At 50.6% G+C, this 22,992-nt stretch overlaps 2 protein-coding genes across 13 annotated transcripts; one reads left to right on the top strand and one right to left on the bottom strand.

The window, feature by feature from the left end:
• The first annotated feature begins 7,958 nt into the window (after window positions 1–7,958).
• On the top strand, window positions 7,959–14,408 carry VAMP1 (vesicle associated membrane protein 1). The gene is made up of 5 exons (XM_005653160.4): window positions 7,959–8,107; window positions 10,738–10,864; window positions 11,006–11,164; window positions 11,861–11,912; window positions 12,328–14,408. Coding segments are annotated over exons 1-5 (357 nt in total). The 5' UTR covers window positions 7,959–8,105; the 3' UTR covers window positions 12,345–14,408.
• TAPBPL (TAP binding protein like) lies at window positions 14,314–22,887 on the bottom strand. Of its 12 annotated transcripts, none has more exons than XM_084956898.1 (7): window positions 22,708–22,887; window positions 21,684–21,899; window positions 21,269–21,527; window positions 18,657–18,998; window positions 17,522–17,824; window positions 15,685–15,774; window positions 14,314–15,491 (listed from the first exon to the last, which is right to left on the bottom strand). In XM_084956898.1, the coding sequence occupies exons 2-7, from the start codon at window positions 21,765–21,767 to the stop codon at window positions 15,448–15,450; spliced, it is 1,122 nt and encodes a 373-aa protein (XP_084813024.1). In that variant the 5' UTR covers window positions 21,768–21,899; window positions 22,708–22,887; the 3' UTR covers window positions 14,314–15,447. The 12 variants fall into 12 exon arrangements, 11 of the variants coding, with proteins under 11 accessions (XP_084813024.1, XP_005653215.2, XP_084813021.1 ...); XM_005653158.4 differs by having other exon boundaries at window positions 21,269–21,541; XM_084956895.1 differs by having other exon boundaries at window positions 21,269–21,590.
• Window positions 22,888–22,992: the final 105 nt, after the last annotated feature.

Consider the following 22,992-nt stretch of genomic DNA (forward strand, 5'->3'; position numbering starts at 1 on the left):
GCGGGTTCGTCCCTGCCCTTGCTCAGTGGATTAAGGATCCGGCGTTGCCGTGAGCTGTGGTGTAGGTTGCAGACGCGGCTCAGATGCCTCGTTGCTGTGGCTCTGGCATGGGCCGGTGGCTGCAGCTCCAATTCGATCCCTAGCCTGGGAACCTCCATATGCCGTGGGTGCAGCCTTAAAAAGCAAAAAGAAAAGAAACGAGGAGTTCCTGTTGTGGCTCATCAGAAACAAACTTGACTAGCATCCATGAGGATTTGGATTTGATTCCTGGCCTTGCTCAGTGGGTTAAAGATTCGGTGTAGTAGTGAGTTGTGTAGGTCATAGATGTGGCTCGGCTCCCATGTTTGCTGTGGCTGTGGTTTAGGCCGGTAGCTACAGCTCTGATTTGAGCCCTAGCCTGGGAACCTCCATATTCTGAGGTGTGACCCTAAAAGACCAAAAAAAAAAAAAAAAAAAAAAAAAAAAGAAAGAAAGAAAGAAAGAAATTTTCCTGTGCACAAGTGAAAATCAAGCATCATGAATTGAAGAGCAGGATTAACTCTTTCTATACCTGAAGTCCCCCAGAAAAACAATGTTATATTTTTGTCTTCAGGGTGATTCATGCTCTAAGAAATCCTCTTATTTATTTACTCCTGCTGGTTTCTTAAACTTATCAGTATTCATAACAAGTCAAAATACTTTAGCACACTCTCAACTCCCTTTTGGTATTCTCATCTCATGTATATGTATTATGTATGTCTAATGTTTGTGGTTTGTTTTGGGAATCTAGCACATGTGCCAGTTTAGGATAGCTGTAATAGGTTTGTTTTGTTTTGTTTTTGCTTATCAGGGCCACACCCAAGGAAGTTCCCAGGCTAGGAAGGTCAAATTGGAGCTACAGCCTCTGACCTACTCTACAGTAGCCACAGCAATGCCAGATACAAGCCACATCTGCGCTCTATCCTGCAGCCATAGAGACATTGGATCCTTAACCCACTGAGCTGGGCCAGGGATCAAACCTGCGTCCTCATGGATACTTCTCAGGTTCGTTACCACTGAGCCATCACAGGTACACCTGGATTCGTTTTCTTGGGCTGCCATAACAAAGTACCATAAATTGGGTGGCTTAAGCAACACAAATGTACCACCTCACGGGTCCAACGACTTGAAGTCTGAGATGTAGGCATCACCAAGGCTGGGAGGGAGAATCTCTCTGTCCCATGCCTCGTTCTTTGGTGGTCCTTGGCTTATGGACATACCTCTGCCTTAATGTTAACAAGCCATGCTCCCTGTGTGGGGGTCTTTCCAAAAATCCCTGTTTTATTTTTATTTTATTTTTGTCTTTTTAGGGCATATGGAAATTCCCTGGCTAGAGGTCGAATCAGACCTACAGCCCCCAGCAGTCCAGGATCCGAGCTGCATCTGTGACCTCCACCATAGCTCACAGCAACAGCAATGCTGGATCCTTAACCCCTTGAGGGAGGCCAGGGCTCGAACCTGTGTCTTCACGGATGCTAGTCAGATTCGTTTCTGCTGAGCCACGACAGGAACTCCAAAATTTCCCCGTTTTATAAGGACATGACCCTACCTGCATACGACCTCATCTGAGATTATGACATCCGAAACTGTTTCCAAATAAGGTCGTGTGCTGAGAAGCCGAGGGTTGCTGAGCCTACAATTCAATACACAACAGCATTCAGTATCTCCAAGGCGTTCTTATGCTTTTGTTGCTGTTAGTGCTTGATTCCCTATAGCTTCCGCAGATTCTCCACTTTTGATTTTGAAAGAGGGAACCAGTGGCCCTTATTAGTTGCCTTGTCAGGAAACTGGATTTAGACCACCCAATGCCTGCCCTCTTTCCAACTTCCTTCTTTCCTTCCTTCTTTCTTTCTTCCCTCCCTCCCCCCTTTATCCTCCCTCCCTTCCTTCTTTCTTTTCTTTCTTCTTCCTCTCTCTCCTTCCCTCCCTTCCTTCCTCCCTTACTCCTTTCTTTCTTTCTCCTTCCCTCCTTCCCTCCCTCCTTCCTTCTTTTCTTTCTTTTTTTGGCAGTGCCCAAGGCATGCTGAAGTTCCCAGGCCAGGGATGGAACCCATGTCACAACAGTGACCTGAGTAGTGATAATGCTGGATCCTTAACCTGCTGAGCCACTTGCCCTTCTTTTTTATAGCCCCATCCCTCACTCTTTGTTATAGTTATATCAGCATTTTGGCTTAAATCAGTGTACTACTGAGCCAAGTGGTATACTATGGGATACATTATGTTTTATTTATAAATATATATATGTGTGTGTGTGTGTGTATGTGTGTATATATATGTATATATATGTTTCCATATATATATACCTCTTTATATCTTTCTGAGATATAATTTACCCAATTCAGTGGCTTTTAGTATATTGGCAGAGTTGTGCATCCAACACCACAATCAATTTTAGAACATTTTTATCATTACCACCAAATGAAACCCCATGCCCCTTAGCTGTCACCCATAATCTCCCCTCCCTCCAAGTTCTAGGCAATCACTCATCCACTTTCTGTCCCTACAGGTTCTTGCCTACTTTGGATATTTCATCTAAGTGGAATCATACAATATTTTATCCTTTGTGATTGGCGTCTTCATCTCAGCACAGGTTCAAAATTTCTCCATGTTGTAGCAAGTATTAGCACCTTATTTCTTTTTATTACTAAATACTGTTCTACTGCATGGCTATACCACACTCTACTTTTCCATTTATCAGCTGATGGAGATTTGGGTTGTTTCTACTTTTTGAATATTCTGAATAATGCTGCTATGAACATCTGTGTGTAAACTTTTGTGTGAATGTTTGCAATTCTCTTGGGTGTATACCAAGGAGTGGAATTGGTGGGTCACATGGTAACTCTACATTTAATTGTTTAAAGAATCACCGACTCTTTTCCAAATTGGCTGCGTTATTTTGTATTTCCATGATGGTTTAATTTCTCCACATCCTCATCAACACTTGGTAGTATCTATCTTTTGGATTATAACCATCCTAGTGGTTATAAAGTAGTAACTCATGGTGGCTTTGGGTTGTATTTCCTTGATGGTTGATGATGTGGGGTATCTTTTCTTGTGCTTATTGGCCATTTGTGTATCTTCTTTTCAGAAATGTCATTTAGATCCTTTGCCTACTTTCAAACTGTTTTTTTTTTTAATATACTGTTTAAAAAACAGTATTGAGTTGGAAGTGTTTTTTGTATCTATACAGTCTAGCTACAAGTACTGTATCAGGTACAAATATTTGATTTGCCAGTATTTTCTCCTACTCTATGTGTTGTCCTTGCACTGTTTTTTTTTTTTTTTTTTTTTTTTTTTTTTTTTTTTTTGTGTCTTTTTGGGGCCACACCCTTGGCTTATAGAAGTTCCCAGGCTAGGGGTCACCCACTGAGGGAGGCCAAGGATAGAATCCATATCCTCATGGATACTAGTTGGATTCTTTTTTTTTTTTTTTTTTTTTTGCGGTTTTTTATGGTTGAACCCATGACATATGGAAGTTCCTAGGCAAGGGGTTTAATTGGAGCTACAGCTGCCGGCCTACACCACAGCCACAGCAAGAAGGGATCAGAGCCACATCTGAGACCTACACCATAGCTCATGGCAATGCAGGGTACCTGACCAATGATCAAGGCCAGGTATCGAACCTGCATCCTCATGGATACTAGTTGGATTAATTTCCACTGTGCCAAAATGGGAACTCCCACTAGTCAGATTCTTAACCGGATGAGCCTCAGTGGGATCTCCTCCTTTCACTTTCTTGATACTGATATTTACTGATCTTATACTGACAATTTGGCTGATATAGGATTCTAGGGTCATGATTACTTTTCTTAAGAATTTTAAAGGCACTGCTACGTCATGTTCTATCAGTAATACTGGATTGAGTTGCTATTCTCATTCCTCTTCCTTTTTTTCCCCCCTCTCTCTTTTTGAAAAATTTTTAATTCTTGGCACACAGAAGTTCCATGGGCCAGGGATGGTACTCATACCACAGCAGTGACCTGAACCACTGCAGCGACAATGCCAGATCCCTCATCTGCAAGAGAACTCCTTTCCTATTTTTTTTTTTTTTTTTTGTCTTTTTGTTGTTGTTGTTGTTGTTGCTATTTCTTGGGCCGCTCCTGCGGCATATGGCGGTTCCCAGGCTAGGGGTCCAATTGGAGCTGAAGCCGCTGACCTACGTCACAGCCACAGCAACTAGGGATCCGAGCCGCGTCTGCAACCTACACCACACCTCACGGCAACACCGGATCGTCAACCCACTGAGCAAGGGCAGGGACCGAACCCGCAACCTCATGGTTCCTAGTCGGATTCGTTAACCACTGAGCCACGACGGGAACTCCACAAAGATGTATCTTGATGTGATTCTTTTTTCTTTTGTTGTTCTGGGTACATAGTGTACTATTTAATCCAGAAGGACTTGTTCAATTCAGAAATTTTTTCTTGCATTTCTTTTGTAATCTTTCTCATATGCTGTTTTCTCTTTTTAGAACTCCTACTCTTTTTTTTTTTTCTTTTAAGGGCCACACCTGAGGCATAAGGAGGTTTCCAAGCTAGGGGTCAAACCAGAGCTGCAGCCACTGGCCTACAGCATAGGCTGGGATCAGAGCTGCGTATGCAACCTACACCACAGCTCAGGGTGAGGCAGGATTCTTAACCTACTCAGTGAGGCCAGGGATCTAACCTGTGTCCTCATGGATACTAGCCAAATTTGTTTCCGCTGAGCCACGACGGAAACTCCTAGGATTGCTATTAATCAGACATTGAATTATTTGGCTTGATTTTCTTTTTTCTTTCTTTTCTTTTTTTTTTTTTTGTCTTTTTGCCATTTCTTGGGCCGCTCCCACGGCATATGGAGGTTCCCAGGCTAGGGGTCGAATCGGAGCTGTAGCCTAGCCACCGGCCTACGCCAGAGCCACAGCAACGTGGGATCTGAGTTGCATCTGCAACCTACACCACAGCTCACAGCAAAGCTGGATCATCAACCCACTGAGCAAGGCCAGGAATCAAACCCGCAACCCCATGGTTCCTAGTCGGATTCGTTAACCACTTAGCCACGATGGGAACTCTTTGATTTTCTTATTTTCTTATTTCCTATTTCCATCTTTGTTGGCTCTTGCTCCTGGTTCTTTGTTCCTTATTTGTTTGCAATCTTTGACCACAAGTAATTTTTCTTGGAACTGTATCTGTGGAAATTCCCCAAGGCCTAGATTGAAGATGAGCTCATCCAGACAGGGTTTGCATTGCTTAGGCTGGTGCTTGGTGGCACTGTCAACCCAGAACCACTTTAAATTCTTGCTATTTTGTTTTTAGGACCAAGAAGGAATTCAGGCAGAAAAGCCACAGCTTGTGATTATAAATTGTCTACATATATTTAAAGGAAAAACAGAAAGATCACCAGGAGGCACCTAACTTCCAGATGAGTGATTTTCTATGCACTCCTCTAGGGGCAGTTGGGGTGTTTGTGCCATGCAGAAGTTCCTGGGCCAGGGATCAAACCTTGCACCACAGCAGCTACCCAAGCCACAGCAGTGACAGGTGTTAGCATACTTTAAACTCACTTTTAAATGAGGATATTGTCCTCTGGAGTTTTGGCTTTAGGATAGGGGACTTCTGCTAGATTTCCAACCCTATGCAGGCCCTGGATTCTGTCTCCTATGCCACAGTGGCACCACATGAGATGACCATGCCTAAATTCAACTCTTAACGAAATGCTCTCAAAGCAAAATAGGCTTTATCTCAGTTTACCTCTTTAGGTACCAGCTTTCACTTAGTTTTTGGTCCTTAAATAGTCTTACTTTCTTGCCAGCTTACATAAATGCTTATTAATTTATTAATTTATTTATTCTTTTTATGGCCGCACCTGCAGCATATGGAAGTTCCCAGGCTAGGGGTCAAATTGGAGCTGCAGCTGCCAACCTATACCACAGTCACAGCAATGCTGTATCTGAGCCAAATCTGTGACATATGCTGCAGCTTGCAGCAATGGTGGATCCTTAACCCACTGAGTGAGGCCAGGGATCAAACCCACATCCTCATAGACACTATGTTGGGTTCTTAACCTGCTGAGCCACAACAGAAACTCCCATAAATGCATTTTAAAAATAATCTTTTAGGCAAAGGATCTAAAATAGCTAACTAATTTTGAAAAAGAACAACAGTGTGTGAGAAATACTTAAGTCTTACTGTATAGCTACAGTAATTAAGACAGTGTGTTATTATTATCTTTTTGGTCTTTTCTGTCTTTTTAGGTCCACACCTGTGGCACATGGAGGTTCCCAGGCTAGGGGTCCAATCGGAGCTGAAGCCGATGGCCTACATCACAGCCACAGCAACTAGGGATCTGAACCACGTCTGCAACCTACACCACAGCTCACAGCAACGCCAGATCATTAACCCACTGAGCAAGGGCAGGGACCGAACCCGCAACCTCATGGCTCCTAGTCGGATTCGTTAACCACTGCGCCACGACGGGAACTCCAGGTTGTGACATTTTGATAAATCATCCTAGTGGTTTCTTAGAGGATGGATATGAATGAGGGCAAGATGAAACAAAATGATATGATATTTCATTAATTTTAAGAGGCACTTTTCTTTTTTCACTTTAACATCTAAATTGGGATGTCTGACTATATTAGCCAGAATGGTCATACTGTATTTGTCATACTGGCTCATAAGAATCAAAATTTGCCAAATGGATGTCTTGAAAGAAAAATTCCAGACAGAAAAGGAACATTTCTTTAAGAAATGCTGCATCACCCAAAGCCCTTGATGGCATGCACAGAGGACTATATTGTGTGGAAATCATGCACATCTAAGACTGAGTAAAAAGAAAAAAAAATCGTAAGAGTCGGTGTCTGAAAAAGTTTTATGAACACTAGGCTACTTTTCTATTTTCCTTTTCATGTATGCATGAGAGTAATGTATGGTAAAAATCTGCATCTATAGAAACCTCCACTTTCGATACATAAAATAAAAATTCGAAGTGATAAAAAAGCATTATGTTGGTGTGCAGTACGTGGAAGAATGATTTTACAACTGATGGACGCCAAACAAGGGATAATAAGCTGCAGCAGGACAGTGAGAGGAGGGGAGAGAATTATTGAAATACTAAGAAGAAAAAAATCCACTCAGCTTGGTGATTTATAGGAGGGCAGAAAAAGATGAATGGGAGGAAAATCTAGCATGGTTTCCAGGTTTCTGGTTTGGGCAACTGAGTCCAAGTGGTAAGCTACCTGAGAGGGATAGGACAAGCAAGTTTGGGGAGGGAAAGTTAAATTTAGGACAGACTGAGCGAGGGGCTTGATGGCTGTGTAGAACCGGTGAACCGAGCTCTCCAAAGTATTTACTTTGGTCGTAAGGATCCCCGCCGCCCAGCGGCCCGGGGAGCCTGCGGCTCTGCCTCGATGGATATAGCCTCCTCAGAGCTGTCTGTCAAAGACTGGGGGTGGAGGCCTGCCAGGTCCGAGCACCTGGGAGGTGCCCAGACAACCGAGCCTCTGCCCCTCCCAGGGTTTGGGAGTCCCGGCTGCCACGCGCCAACCTGCTTGCCGCTGTAGGCGGAAACGGCGTGATTAGCTGGAGACGCGGGCCGTGGGCGGGCCCGGACCGAGGAACTGCTCAGCGATTGGCTTGGAGGCACCAAAAAAGCCCAACTCAAACTGCTGGAGCCGACCCTCCAGGAGGGGGGCCATAGTTCCACCCATCCCTGTCGCTTAGTCAGACAGGTAAGCAAACCACAGTTGTATTGGCCACATCCTCCCAGCATCGCTCATTTTCCGGGTCCGAATGATAAGAGAGCCGTGACTGGCGAATTTCCAGGGGCGGGCACTGTAGGCTTTATTCCCTGCTTCATTTCAGGACTGGCGTCTGTTCTTGGCGGGGATTGGTCCACAGGTTTATCAGCGTGATCCGGGGGCGTGACCAGCACTAATAAAGACTGGGGCCTGAGCGGCCGCTGCAGTGAGTTCCACCGCAGCTAGAGCTCCAGGTGGTCAGCAAGAGGAGGAGCGTGGCGTTGCCGTCGGTTTCACCGCAGAGTTCCCTGACCCGGTGTCACGCCGCAGCCTCCGGAGAGGAGACAGACCTCTCCTTCCTCTGTTTGAGACATGTGAGTTGACTCTGGTGTGGGGGGCGCGACACCTCCTTGCCAACTCTCACCCCCAGCGCAGAACTCTGCGGGACCGAAAATGGCGCATTGCAGCAGATGCAGCGACGCGGGGAACCACCGCCGCGCACCAGCCCTGGGCCGGGCCACCCTTGGGGAAGGGAGGCTGCACCTCATTCCTGCACCAGTTCCAGCCAGCATCCCACGGGCGGCGCAGGGGCGCGGGGGTCCCACTTTCGCTGCCCCTCTTCTCTCGCCTGTGGGGCTCCTCAGTCAGGTCTCTGTTGAAAGATGGTGCGCCAAGACACCGGGTAGGGGCCTACCCCAGGCCCTTTCTTGTTGTTGGTTGAAGCTGTACTTAGGGCCTCTAGAAAGACAGTCATGGCCATGGGTGCACCTGCCAGTTAGTAACTTGGCTTGTCCTGCAATCTCTGACTTGGGTACCCCCCAACTCTTCTTGGCTGTGAGCAAAGCTCCAGAAACTTACCTGCCAGTTCCCTGGCGCTAGGTGAGCAGCTCAGAAAGGCTCAAGGGGCAGGGGCATGTGATTCCAAGCAGCCACTCATCCCAAGGCCACCCGTGTAGGTGATGTTTTCCTGTTATTGAGTCTTAGCCAAGTATTTGGAAGAGAAACAGCTGAGGATCCCCTCAACCCCTTTCCTCAACACATTCAACTTAGTCTCTGATCATCTTCAACATCACTCCCATTCCAAAACCTTGAGGAAGAACTAGGGCTAGACGAATGAAGAACTTTCCATTCTTTCCTGGAGTCCTGGTCTGGTCCTAGATGTATTTTTGATGCTTCTCTTGGTGACAGAAAAGGGAACAGATTTATTTATGTTACATAAGGGTTATAACTATCTCCGGATATATTACTCCTGAGTGTTCCCAACTCGCTCGCTACAAGTTATTAAGTGAAATGGTCCCTTCAAATCCTTTATAACCAATTCCCCTTTTCTCTATTGGATTTCTACAGTTTTAACCGTATATGACATTCTGTGCATTTTTGGCCAAGCCCTAGGATTCCATAGGTTTTCATTTGGGGGAGGGGGAATCGTCTCAGCCGACTGGTTCCCAGTAGCATCCATGTGGGAAGGAGATGGGGAAAACTTGGTGACTAGAAGGGCATCACGAGGTCTCTGACCTTAATCTTGTCATTGGTGCCACCAGCCTGGACTGCTTCCAGGACCAAACACTGCCTGCTCCCTACTCATTGAATTTTCCACTTTCAGTCAGAGACCTAGATTGCTTAGCTCAGTAGGAGCAGAGGAGTCTGGTGGCTTCCATGGCTTTCCTTTGCCTCCATTGTGCCTCAGAGGGAAATGGGAGATGCTTCTTTTAGTGGGGATGAGTCAGGTGTCATCTGGGAGTATTACCTCTTTGAGAAGTTATTCTCTATCCTTTCAGGCTGAAATTTACTTGCTTAGTAGAGAGGAGGAACTTCTGGGCATTAGTTCTATTGTGAGTAGTCAAGGCTTTACCTTTTTGGTGACTTTGTGATGGTTTCATCCGTAGCGCATTCACTTGTGGACTGCTGCTATGAGGTATGTTTTGTGGGATTCTGCTTCTGTTTGAGGAGTTATTGTAATTTCTCTTCTTCATCAAATTTGAGAGGTCCCCCTCCTGCCTGTGGGTTCCTTGGCAGAGAAAATCTCATGTCTTAGGTTAGACTTCTGGGAATTCTTTGGGGGGGTGAATTTAACTTCCATGTGTTGGGGCCTGGAGAGGAGTTTATGTTGAGGATCCCACACCAGATTATTCTCCCCCTAAGGCTAAGGGGAAGAGAGCATGGTCTCTGTGTATAGCAGTGTAAACCAAGATTTCTCCTTGGCACATAAAGAACTAGGAGAGTCTCCTGGGACTTGATGCCAAATCTGGAAAAGGAAGGGACAGAATGTTTCTGATGCATGTACACTGAGGATCACATCCAGTGTTTTTGCTTCCTGTCCCTGTCATTCTTGGAACAGTCTCACAATACAATTGCTTTGGCCCCCAATTTCTAAGTGAAACCCCAGTCTTCTCTGCCAAAAACAAGGCAAGCAAACAGTCCTGACTCACTCTACTGACAGAGGACTTGCCTTTGGTGATTCTCCAAGTTGTCCTAGAGGGGCCATCATATACTAATCATTGTGTGAAACATAACCAGCTCCCCATAAGCAGAGTCTGTTAGCTTGGCCTTTCTTTTTATATGCAGGCTTTGCAAAAAGGAGCTGTTCAGTCTGTGGGCTTGTCCTGAGGGTCAGTCGTTTGTGGACATTTTTGCTAACCTGGATTGGAGTTTTCCAGTTTGACTTCACGTGAAAGGCTTCTGAGAGGCAGAGGAATGGCATTTAGGCCAAGGCTGGCCCATTTGTCCCAGCAGCTATTGTGCCAGAGGATGGTGTTTGAATTTGGATAGCCCAAATGAAATCTCTTGATGTCAGCCTGGATGTCCCTGAGCCCCATCAAATTGTTATAGCATCTTTCATCTTTTACTTCTGGCCTCTCTGCTGCATCCCCCTCCTGGGTATTGCCAAGGAGCTGGAATCCCTTCGGACTGCGTACAACGTTGTCACCACTGCTTTGCTGGCATGGGGTGAGAATGCACATGATTCTTTTCTTGTTTTGGTCACTTTGTGCACTTCTCTCCACAGGTCTGCTCCAGCTCAGCCACCCACTGAAGGGGCAGAAGGGGCTGCCCCAGGTGGGGGTCCCCCTGGCCCTCCTCCTAACACGACCAGTAACAGACGCCTACAGCAGACCCAGGCACAAGTGGAGGAGGTAGGTGGATAGCTTTTTCTTTGAGAGTTTCCAAATCAAGGACGTTTGGAGGCAAGGCATCCTAGAGTTACTCAGGGCAGATGCTGTTCTTTTCCCTGCTCTGGTGGGGAGCTTAGCACCTTTGTTCTGCGCCCCCCTCAGGTGGTGGATATCATTCGTGTGAATGTGGATAAGGTCCTAGAGAGGGACCAGAAGCTGTCAGAGCTGGATGACCGAGCCGACGCTTTGCAGGCAGGAGCATCGCAATTTGAGAGCAGCGCTGCCAAGCTAAAGAGGAAGTATTGGTGGAAAAACTGCAAGGTGAATGTTCTTGTCCTCTCCCTTTTCTTTTCCTTGGCCTCGATGCATAGGAGGCAGGAAAAACCCTGGGTTCCATATTCCGTCCCTCTCACCACTCAGGATCTGCGTTCTGTGCGACTCTTGGGAGAAAATATGGAAAGACCTTCTTGAGCTGCATTACCCGAGTTGGCCACCAGGGGAGGCTAGAGTACTCGGAACCTCTCACTAGGGGAGGAGAACCCTGAGGAGTTCAGAGGAGTTAGACGAGCCTCTTTTCCCCAAGGACCCCTGGAAAAATTCTCATCTGGCCCTTCCTCAGACACACCAACCTCGACCCAATGGCTAGCTAGGGCAGATATATATTTAAATACCTGCAGCTCTGGGGAATGAACAGAACCCTTTATGATGAAAACTGAACCGGTTGACCAAAGAGACAAAGTCTGTACCTTCACTGGCGTTCCTTTGAAAGCAGCAGAACTAGGAAAAAAGGACCAAGCTGCAGACCCTCTGAAGTTTTTGAGAAGCTTCAGCTGTGGTGAGGGGTTTACTGTCTGACAGGGGAGCACGAGGAGTGGAAGGCCTTCAGCTGTCCCGGGGGACATGTGGCTTCCTCCACTGTCCCCAGGACAGAGGACGTGCTGCTCCCACATCGCTAGTCCTGGCTCCTTTCCTCCTTCCCCAAATCCAAGGGCTCATTTCGTGTCACTGTTTCCTCAGATGATGATCATGCTGGGAGCGATCTGTGCCATCATCGTGGTAGTTATTGTAAGTAAGTATCGCTGAGGTGGCTGGTGGGGTGAAGAGGTGGGAAGGTCCCGGAGTCTTCTCCCAGCCCTGCCTGCCTGCCTGCCTGCCTGGGGAGTGGGGCTGCTCTCACTGAGGTATGGACATCGCTGCCGGGGTCAGGGGGTCACCACCTGGTTCGGGAGGGAGGAAGGGCTGAGACGAGGGACTTCCTGGATGAACAAGCCTACCCTTCGAGAGACTGGGTGGGGGAGGTGGTCCCTCCTGTCCTGAGGAGGTGGGGCTGTGCTCTTTGTCACTGGCTTGGGATGGAGGGAGACCCTGGGGAGGGGTCACCTACAATGACAGCTGAATGTCTAGTAACCTGATGTCATTTGCCCTCTTGTTCTCTCCTGTCTCTTTCTCTTTTCCATCTGGGACCTCCTGATTCCTGTGCCCAGTTTACTTTTTTGCTTGAGAATGTGCCCCCCCTTCCCTGTACTCCATTGCCATCCAAACTCACATCCCTCTCCCTCTTTTCTCCCTGGAACTTCCCCATCCGCCTTCCTCCATCCCAGCCCCAGATCCTCCATCGCCCACTCCTCCTTTTCTGTTGCTTTCCTTTGCACTCGGTCCCGCGACACTAGAAATGCTGCTCGTGGTGCAGTCTTGAAGTAACTACCTGAAGAGCAACAGCTGGCGTCTCCTTCCTACCCTCTCATGTTCTCAAGTTCCCCCAAAGCCAAAAAGAGCTGGAGGCCACAGGACGGGAAGGGGTGGAGCTGAGGTGACGTGCCCTGGAAGGGGCCAAGACAGGGACAGGAGAAGCGTGTTGGTGCCTGAGGGGTTGGCAAGGGAGGCCAGGTTGCTGGCTGGTGGAGACTGGGGACAACTGGGAGGATGTCCCGGTCACTTGGAGCTCTCCTCCTGGGCCAGGCCTGAAGGGGAGCCTGGGATGGGCCCTAAGGCCAGTATGGCAGGTAGAAAGTCAAACCTGGTTTTCACCATTATTTCTCACCTTTTAGTCCAGGATTTTCTATGTCGTCAGGGATCTCACAACCTTTTATCTTATCCTCTGGAGAAGTGGAGGACACGTATGGATAACGAGACCCCAGGACCCTCGTTCCCATCCCAGAAGCAGTTCTACAAGCTCGCAGCTGGGAGGGGCTCCAGTCCGCAGTTCCCACAGCATTGTTTGTTTGTGAGGGTGGCAAATACTGTGATTTAGCCAAAGTTTGAGACTCTCCCTTCATTTTAGTTATTGGCATAGATATGGAGAGAATGCCTGTTAGTTATAGAGAAATAGCGAGTCAAGGGCCGAACGTGAAAATACCAAGCTCAGAGGAAGCCACTGAAGCTCACAAGAGCCCTCTTGCTAGGGAGGGTCCTGTCCCTCCCTTCCTGTTGGAGGTGAGGGCCCTGGAGCCTCCAGGACACCTTCCCTCCACACCACCCGTGGTTCTTGCCGAAGACAGGGGTGAGGCCCCTCCTGAGGCTGGGCCGCTCCTGACCACTCCTGCCCACCCAGCCTTGGGATGGAGGCTGTGGGCTGCTGCACCGCTGCGGGGCCCTCTCATCTGGAGCGGCCTCTGTTCTTCCCACTGTATGTTCCCCTTCCAAAGTGCCCCTGCCTGAGTTCCATGTGGCCCCCTTTCCTGTCCTCCTCTTTGCGTGGTTTCTGGCACAGACAGTGCGACCCAAGGACAGGAGCTGCCTAGTCTGTCTCAGGGCCATGCTGGGCTTCAGGAAAAGGTCTGAGGGGAGGGGAGCCGGCAGGGAAGAGAAGGGGGACCGCCCAGGTCCCTCTTCCTTCCAGCAGGAGGCGGCCAAGGCTGGGCTTTCCATGTAGCAGCATTTCGGGACGCAGACCCATCTCTCCCCTCCCCACATCCTGTCCCACCTTCCCTGCGTCCTGCCCCCCGGGCGGACGGAAGAGCCGGACCAAGGCAGTCAGTGTGCCCTCCCAATGGGCCCCTCTGGGCTCCCCCTGCCTGATGCAGGGGGTCACTGCTGGAGAAGAACCACCACTGTCCTCGATGTGTCCCAGGCCTGGAGCAAACCTGCCCGCTTGGCCTGCCCCGTCCCATCACAGGAATCACCCCTGGTCTCTGTCCCTGAGGCTCCCAGATGTAGTCGGCTTTGTTCTTCTGGGGACATCAGCCCCTCTACTCTCTCTCTCTCTCTCTCTCTCTCTCTCTCTCTCTTGCCCTGCCCTGTGCCCTCTCCTGTGTCTTTGCTGTCCCCCTTCCCTCCCACCAGCCATGTGCATGAACAGACGTGCAGCTACACCCGGGGCCTGGCTGTCACGAAGCTGAGGCCCCACAGCCCTTTGGGTCGCCATGAGACAATGTGGGGGCTCCACTGTGTGTCTGCCATCCCCTCTGTCTTTTTTCCTAATCCTGGCCTCATACTTGTATAGAATGATAACAGTACTTCCACCAAAGGCATGTGGCATATTTACCAATTTCATGTATTCTGGACAAAGGCAAAAAAAAAAAAAAGAAAAAAAAGAAAAAAAAAATTACAACTTCCTACCACTCAACTGACGTGGCTGTTGTTTGGGTTGGAGTGATTGGGGGGGAGGGGTGTTGTTTCTAATTCTTTCTGATGCTGCCTTAGGCCGGAAGGGCAGCTTATGTGGGCTGTGAGTCTTCTTGAGATGAAAGATCTGGGTGTAGGCAGGGGAAGTGGTCTCCGCTCTCAGGTTCTCAGCGCTGGTGCCTAAAGCAGCCCAGCTTTCCAGGTGTGGGTGACAGGAAGCCAGGGCAGGAAGCCGAGCGGGCATCTCACTGACAAACACCTGCGGGTTCCCTCAGACATCTGCCACCTCCCCCCTCCAGCTGCTGGGCTGGGCCCTGAGGAGACGTGCAGTGGACGCATCCTGCACCCCGAAGTCCTTGCACACAGCGGCCTTTGCCAAGTTCCACTGCACTGGCCAGGGCTACTTTAGGAATGATTGCAGGGAGACCGCTCCCCTGCAGCAGAGGGAGTGAGGGGTCTGGAGGTGTCCTGAAATGCCCAGCAACTGTCCAAAGGGGCAGGACCTCAGTCCCAGCTCAAGGTTACACAGAGCAACTGAGATGGGGCCCCAGGGCTGCCTCTGGGCGGGGGGGGGGGGGGCGTGTGTCTCCCTTTCACATGTCCAAGAGGCTGGCAGGGGGCAGGGGGGCTCAGTGTGGAAAAGACAGGAAAGTGGAAAGGCTTTGCTTCTGAGGACATGAGGGGCTTTGATTTGGACAGTGTTCAGTGATTGTGTGTGGTTGCCCAACACCCACCCCCTTGCCTCAGTGTCTCTCACTTGCTTCTTCCTTAATTTTTTTCTGTTACCTTTTTCTACCACCTTGAATTCAGTGTTTCAACCTCCACCCTCCTGCCTTTCTGCCACCCTCTCAGCAGTTCACATTTCTCCCTTGTATGCCATCAGTCCAGGACAGTGAAGGAAGGCTGAGGCCTGCAGACACCCAGAGCCAGAGGTCTGTGCCTTCTCCATACCATTCTTGGGCCTTTTTGAGCTCTGGGACTTGGCTGAGAGTCCTCCTGGGAGAATGTGACTGCCTCTTAAGTCTAAGGTGGGAGAGTGGCTACCCAAAGTGCCTCGGGGTCTCGGCAGGCTTTGGTGAGGCAGCTAGGAGAGAACAGGAGGGAACGACGTTGGTTTCAGCTGAGGAACCTCAAGAGCTGGGGGGCTGCGGAGGGCTGGCTGGGACGTGGGACGCCTGGGCTTCATCCCTGGCTTGCGGTGGCGATGTCTGGAGCAGGTCGATCTCCAAGTGAGGAGGGTCAGGGCCAGAGCCGGGAGCGACCGGGCTCTTTCTTACCTTGGCGTCTCTGCAGCCCCAGGAACAGCAGGGCAAGGAGGAAGAGGCTGCTGGCAAAAAGGATTCCAAAGGCCGTCCCCTGCTCTGTGGCTGACAGAAGTGTGGACAGGAATCAGTGGGCAGGAATCATACTGAGCCCTCACTGCAGTGTCTGTCCCGGCAGGAGGGACAGAGTGTGTGTGTGTGTGTGTGTGTGTGTGTGTGTGTGTGCACACACGAGCATACTTGCAGGCTCGCACGTGTATGTGTGAGTATGCCCGTGGAGGGGTTCCTGTCAGGTGTTCTACTCTCACCCAGGGACCAGGCACACACTGGCACTGGGACCTGCTCAGGGTGCATGTCCCTGTGTTACTCCACACAGAATTCTCTACCTCTTCCCACCTGAGGACAACACATTTTCAAGTTGCTTTGCAGGAGAGGTTTTGTTTAGATTAGTTGTCGACAGTTAAACTGGAATTCTCTAAACAGCTGGGGGATGACAGGAGCTAAGGCACAAACCCTGTTTTGGGGAAGCCTAGTCTCTTGAGCCACCAGGTAACGCTCATTCCACCTGGATGCCTGCATTTCCAGGTGCAGATTCTTTGTGGTATAAGATCTTATGACATTCTGTGGCCTCGGGTCAAGTTCTAGTTTGAAGGTCTGTTATCTGCCCACTAACAGCAGTAAGAGGCTGAGGCTGAATAAGAATCAGGCTGCCTATTTTTCACATTTTTCAGGTTTTTTTTTTTTTTTTTTTGTCTTTTTGCTATTTCTTGGGCCGCTCCCACGGCATGTGGAGGTTCCCAGGCTAGGGGTCGAATCGGAGCTGTAGCCACCGGCCTACACCACAGCCACAGCAACGCGGGATCCGAGCCGCGTCTGCAACCTACACCACAGCTCACGGCAACACCGGATCTTTAACCCACTGAGCAAGGGCAGGGACCGAACCCGCAACCTCATGGTTCCTAGTTGAATTCGTTAACCACTGCGCCACGACGGGAACTCCTAATTTTTTTTTTTTATTTTAGGGCCACACCCATGGCATATGGAGATTCCCAGGCTAGGGGTCAAATCGGAGCTACAGCTGCCAGCCTGCACCATAGCCACGGCCACGCCAGATCTGAGCTACGTCTGCGACCTACACCACAGCTCATGGCAATGCCAGATCCTCAACCCACTGAGTGAGCCAGGGATGGAACCCATAACCTCAGAGTTCCTAGTTGGATTTGTTTCTGCTGCGCCATGACGGGAACTCCCACATTTTCAGTTTTATTACTGACTAGGCAGGTGACCTCGAGCAAGTTGCTGAACATCTCTAAGTGCCGTTTACTCCTCTCTGAAATGGGAGGCATGTCGACGGCGGGCACACAGCTGAGTGCTCAGGATGATGCTGGCTTGATATAGCTGCTCAGTTAATGCAGTCAGTCCTCGGGCTTCTTGGCCACCTTCCCCTCTTCCCACACACCCCTGCCTTTAGCCTGCAGGTCCCCCAGTTCTTTTTAGGTAGCTCTATAATTACATCTGTGCATGTGCTGTCCCTCCTGTCCCAGTGTTCCCTCCCCCCGGAGCCAGCCCACCTGGCTCACAGGTCCCATCCCCTCTGCCTCCCAGGTCGTCTTCCCTGACTGCCTGGTCTCTCTCTCTGGCTGAAGACTTGTTCAGCTCTGGTCTCTGGCTCTCAGCAGTGCCTGGTACACTTGAATCTGGGGTGTAATAAAGTTGCAGTGGGATGTGTGGTGGGAGCTGTGGAGGAAGCCACCTTGGGGAGGAAGCTGAGACTATGGGATGCAGAACAAGGCCAGGGGGCAGGAGCTGCAAACCCAAGTATGGGGCTGGGGAAAGAAGGGCACTCCCTTACCTTGTGGGGCAACCCAGGTGTTGGCCACAAGGGGATCCTTCAGGGAGATGTGGGTGATGTGGCAGGTGTAAGTGGCACCCGCAGAGCCAGGATCTGCTGTCAAGGAGGAGGAGATGCTGTAGGTGCCTGCTGCGCTTTGCCGAAGGCTGGAGAAGGAGGCGTCGGAGACTGGAACCAGGGCTCCGCCCAGCTCCTCCCGGATCCACGTCACCGTCACATCCAGAGGATAATAGCCAGTGACACTGCAGATGAGGGTATGTGAATGAGCTTCATTCACCAGGCTCAGTCTTACTTTTGGGGCAGCTGGAAGAAAAGAGTGACAGAGGCATCACCAGGACAGCAGAGGAGCCTAGAGTCTTCCTCTCCTGCTGAGCATGAGAGCAGCTTGTGGAGGCTGAAGTTCCCTCCTCAGTGGGGTGCCAGGGTTGGGGAGGGGGTGAGGGGTCCACCCTGGATGTGGGACACAAGGGGCATAATTTTGACAGGGAACTGAAACATAGCAGCGAAATCAACCAAAAGGTGGCTTGCTTCTTAGCATCACTACAAGCCAGTGATTTTTTTTGTTGTCTTTTTGCCATTTCTTTGGGCCGCTACCGCAGCATATGGAGGTTCCCAGGCTAGGGGTCGAATCAGAGCTGTAGCCGCCGGCCTGCGCCAGAGCCACAGCAACGCGGGATCCGAGCCACGTCTGCAACCTACACCACAGCTCACGGCAGTGCCGGATCCTTAACCTGCTGAGCAAGGGCAGGGACCGAACCCGCAACCTCAGGGTTCCTAGTCGGATTCGTTAACCACTGTGCCACGACGGGAACTCCCAAGCCAGTGATTTTGAAGACTGTCGGTGTTGAAACAGTCCTCCTGGTCAGGACCACTCCCAGCCCCTCCTTGGTCTACCACTGCTCCTCCTTAGGATGTGGTCCAAAAGGACGGGGGTGACTGGAGACAACCAGCCAGGGTGGGGCAGCAGAGTCCTGGGCTGGGAAAGTCGCAGTGGAATTTATTATCCTAGAGTGTGATGGGAAACCCAGTCTGATGCCACCTGCACGTCCAGGTCGGAGATGGCATTGGGGCTGTGGGAATGTAGTCCTTGTGTCTGACCCCACCCCCAATAGGGATAACTCTGTCCCGGCCTTACCTTGGACATGGAGCTGGACAATCTGTTGAGTTTGGTACAGGGAGGTTGTGATCTGGCAGATGTAGGCCCCCTCATCCTTCACAGTGAGGCTGGGTAGGGTGAGGGTGGCGTCCCCAGCCATGAGCAGTTGCTCAGGGTCTAGGGTGGCGCCCTCCTGCTGGGCCTGCCCCTGCCCCATGGTGGTCCAGCTGTACACCAGATGGCCACTGCCCCCATGCTGCTGCCGCCACTCCACGCTGGTGAGGTCCAAGCCTGGGGCCATGGAGAAGCCACAGTGCAGGGAAGCTGTGGATCCTAGCAGAAGATTCAAGGACGGGGTCTGTGTTGTCACCTGGAACTCCACTGGGGGAGAAAAAGAGGGGTGACTGTGGGCTCTCCATCCTCGAGGCCACCTGATCTCAGCTGTGGCATGCTGTGGCGGGTTGAGAGGCAGTGTTGCAGGGTACAGCATGGTACACTTAACTATTCTGGAGTCACTCACCTCTTGCACAGTCTGATGGAAGTGCAAGAAGAATACACATGCAAAATTATGGGTTACTGTTGATCCTCAGGTAGGGACTCCTGGAGTAGCTGGCAAAGCTTTTTGAAGCCAGGCTCTTCCATTTACTTGCTCTCTGACCTTGGGCAAGCTAGTCAGTGTTTGCCAAGCTCCTTCTGCTTGGGGCAAGGCTTCTGAGGAGACTAAAGGAGTCAGAGTTTAAAAAAGCACACAGTGGTGGTACTTGAGCCAAACATGCTGAATCTCAGGCTAATGAGGAAAACAGTCAGACAAATGCAAATGGTGAGACATCTACAAGATGACGGCCTGGCCTCAAAAACGTCTGGGCCTTGAAGACTGTTCCAGAGGAAAGGAGGCTGAAGGGTCCGGACAGGTAAATGCAAGGCTCAGTCCTTGTTTGGATCCTGGAGTTCAAAAACCAAACCGCACCCCCAAAAGCTATAGGACACCACACAAGGGCAATTGGAGAAGGTGGAATTTGGACTTTATATTTGAGAGTGTTATTCTTTCAGTTTTCAAAGGCATAAGTATAATGATCAGGGGCCGGGGATGTGGGGACAGCACGCCCTGGCAAGGGGGAATGTTCGATCACTGAGATGGTTCAGAATTGCCAGGGCAGGGAGAGCAGTGAGAATATGCTTTTAAGTTACCTGCACACTGCACCCTCGTATGGCCTGCACCCCGGGTAGACTGCTCCCCACCTTGGGCTGCTGCTGAGGTGACGGTTTTATGATTATGGAGAACATTTTTGTCTTTGATTATAAACTAAGACATGCCATCCATGGAAGCATTTGGGATCAAGTGTAGAGCTATGTCAGCAGTTGACTTTCAATTAGTTAAGAAGGTGGGAAATACATGGCAAGAGGGGGAGGGAGGAGGAGGGGATGAGGCAAGATGTTAAGGAGGATTCAGTTGGGGAATCCAGGTGCATGGTATACAGGTGTGTATTATGTTATTTCACTTTTTTGTAGGTTTGAAATATTCAAAAATGAAAGGGAGCAATACCTAGCCATGCTAGGACTATGGTTGACACTGGACAGACGTGAGGACTCCCCCTTTTTTTTCTTTTTAGGGTCGCACCTGCAGCATATGGAAGTTCCCAGGCTAGGGGCTGAATTGGAGCCACAGCTGCCAGCCTACACCACAGCCACAGCAACATGGGATCTGAGCCACATCTGCGACCTATGCCTTAGCTTGTGGCAACGTGGAATCCTCAACCCACTGAGTGAGGCCAGGGATCAAACCTGCATCCTCATGGATACTAGTTGGGTTCTTAATCCACTAAGCCACAACGGGAACTCCAAGGAGCCCTTTTCTGATGTAGCAGGATAAATTTAGGTTGGACCACAGAATAGCCTGAGTGATCTGGAGCTTTCTAAGACTAGGAGGGTAAGCCCCTAAACTCCTCTGGACTGGTTGTCTCCTCTTGGAGGCAAAATATTGGATTCAATGAATTCTGGAGAAACCTATCATCATGTTTTCAATTTCCTATGCCCTCAGGGATATGCAAGGTTGGAGAGGGCAAGGACCGGGTTTTACTAATAAGGAACAAATTCTGTGTGCCTGTGCTCTGCTCTCATCATCTTGATGCACCAGACCAGGGGAGCTGTTCCCTGGGGAGGTGCTCGGCTCAAAAAGATGGCTGTGGGCAGCATACAAAAACAGAGCATCACAGGATTTCCTGCTATGGTGCAGTGGGTTCAGACTCCAACCGCAGCGCCTCAGGTCACTGTGGATGTGAGGGTTAACTCCCTGGCCCAGTGCGGTGGTTAAAGGACCAAGTGCCACAGCTGTGGTGTAGGTCATAGCTGTGGCTTGGATTTAATCCCTGGCCTGGGAACTTCCATATGCCGAAGGGGCGGCCATTAAAAAAAAAAAGAAAACTGAGCATCACATGTCTTATGTCCTCAGGCCACCCAGTGAGATGAAAATTATCCCCATTTGGGGTCTTTAAGAAGAAAGGATTGAGGCCTAGGGGACACCCTGAGATGACAAATGTGCATGGAGGTGGGCTTGTCCCTTCCCTTCTCCTACTATTCCCTCATCTCTGACCCCTTAAAAAAAAAAAAAAACAAAAAACACCTAAACTTTCTGCCACTTTTCATTTTCTCACCTGCAGTTGGCACAGTCCCCTGGGGGCTCAGGGGCACATTCAGCGTGGGATGCAGAGCAGCCCCCTTCTCAGCATCCCCGAGAGTCTTCATCACCATGGAGATGCTAGGTCCCCCTCCAGACACCTGCACGTTGGTGATGAACCAGGCTGCCGTCTCCACGGTGGCCTTTTGCCTGGCCTGGAGAAAGTAGCGGGAGATCTCACAGGTCACCTCTTTCCCGCCGCAGTCAGCATGGAGCAAGGCCTCGGCCTGGGGAAGCTGCACCAGGTTCACTGGTGAGAAGGGCAGCACAGAGGTTGAGCTGGATTGAGAACACCTGGGCTGACGGGAAGCAGGTATGGGGGGCTGTCCTTGGGAACTGGGTCTAGGAACTGGAGGAGCCCAGGGCTGGGACACAGGGTGGAGGGCTCTTACCTGAGGCCTCGAAGGTAATGGGCGGGTCGTCCTTGGCCAGCGTGCCCACTTGGAAATCCGTGAGGCCTTCCAGGGAGCCATCATCTGGCACTGGCGCCTGCTTCAGCACCAACAAGGCCTTCATCTTGTTCCCACTGCTGGCAAAAGCTCCACGGTGCCCACCTTCCTCCATCAGGAAGCAGTCCAGGACCACATCCACTGCCCGCCACTGCCTTTCTACTGCAGGGAACAGGCTGGGGTGAGCACCCTCTTGTCCAGAAAGTTACTTCTATACTTGCTCCCCTCACTCTAAACTGTCCAATCATCAAGGGGTAAACTTCCCGCTTCCGAGCTGCTTCCACGTCCCTCTGTTCTCCTTTTTTACCCAGAACCAGCTTTCTGGGAAGCACCTGCTCCTCCAGGTATTTACTTCTTGGTGGGAATTATTTAAAGTCCTGGATTTGCCTTGCTCAGGGGGTTTATGAAACTCTTATTTCCAACTATCAGTGAAAAACTGTCTCTTCAGTCAAAGCAGTTCTCACCAAGAGCAAATAAATGAGCAAAATTGCCACTGGGAGAGGAGATGGTTTTGGTTGCTAGGGCGCTGGCAGCCGTCTCAACTTCTCACCCCGCCCCCAGGGTGGCAGCTCAGTTCCATTACAGGTGCGCCACCCCACCTCTCTGGGGAGCCCCTCCCACGTGATCTTCTAGGTGGCGGGGGGCCCCCTGCTTCCCCAGAAGGTGCCTGTTCCCAGGCCAGCGCCCTCCCCCTGCAGGACAGCGGCCCCACCACATCCGCTGAGAGGCCCTTTGCTTCTTAATCTGGCTCCTCCTTCCTCGTTTGGCCCTCTCCCTAGAGTTCTCAGCCTCTCTCCCCAGTACAACTGGTTCCTTCCGCTTACCAGCTGCGGAGCCTTCCACTTGTTGGACTTAGACGGTGATTGGAAGCCATCCCCGGCTCCTTTCCCCTTTTGGGATCTCACGGAAGGTGGCCACCCAATGCTTCCTTAGCCCAACACGTAACACCAGCCAGCCCCCAACTCACCGGCGTCTGCCACCCGGGAGAGAAGCAAGCAGAGCAGCAGACACCATCCCTCCGCGCCCATGGGGGCTGCTCTCAGGCCCCTCTCCCCCGCTGCCCTTCCTCAGTCCCCCACGCTGGCCAGGACCCGGCTGGAGAAGGGGCTCCAAACACCCCTGCCTGGCCGGCAGCCTGGCCCTTTCTGTTCTCTCCGCCTACTTGGCTTTCGCTTTCACTTTGAGGCAGAGTCACCGTGGCTGCCTTTGCCTCTGGCTGGAGCCATTCTTACTGGAGCCAAAGGCCTGTTCA

This window comes from Sus scrofa, chromosome 5 (assembly GCF_054392235.1).
Source record: "Sus scrofa isolate SSC_HxYL_T2T_F1_AM1 chromosome 5, Sscrofa_HxYL_maternal_Yorkshire_Landrace_v2.0, whole genome shotgun sequence".
NCBI lineage: Eukaryota > Metazoa > Chordata > Mammalia > Artiodactyla > Suidae > Sus > Sus scrofa.

Coding starts and splice junctions, on each gene's coding strand:
- VAMP1 (XM_005653160.4), top strand. Junction 10,865..11,005: donor CCCAGGCACAAGTGGAGGAG/GTAGGTGGATAG, acceptor CGCCCCCCTCAG/GTGGTGGATATCATTCGTGT. Junction 11,165..11,860: donor ATTGGTGGAAAAACTGCAAG/GTGAATGTTCTT, acceptor CTGTTTCCTCAG/ATGATGATCATGCTGGGAGC.
- TAPBPL (XM_005653157.4), bottom strand. CDS start 22,768: ATGGGCGCGGAGGGATGGTGTCTGCTGCTCTGCTTGCTTCTCTCCCGG. Junction 21,903..22,707: donor CTCCCGGGTGGCAGACGCCG/GTGAGTTGGGGG, acceptor TGTTCCCTGCAG/TAGAAAGGCAGTGGCGGGCA. Junction 18,999..21,268: donor GGGGACTGTGCCAACTGCAG/GTGAGAAAATGA, acceptor TTTCTCCCCCAG/TGGAGTTCCAGGTGACAACA.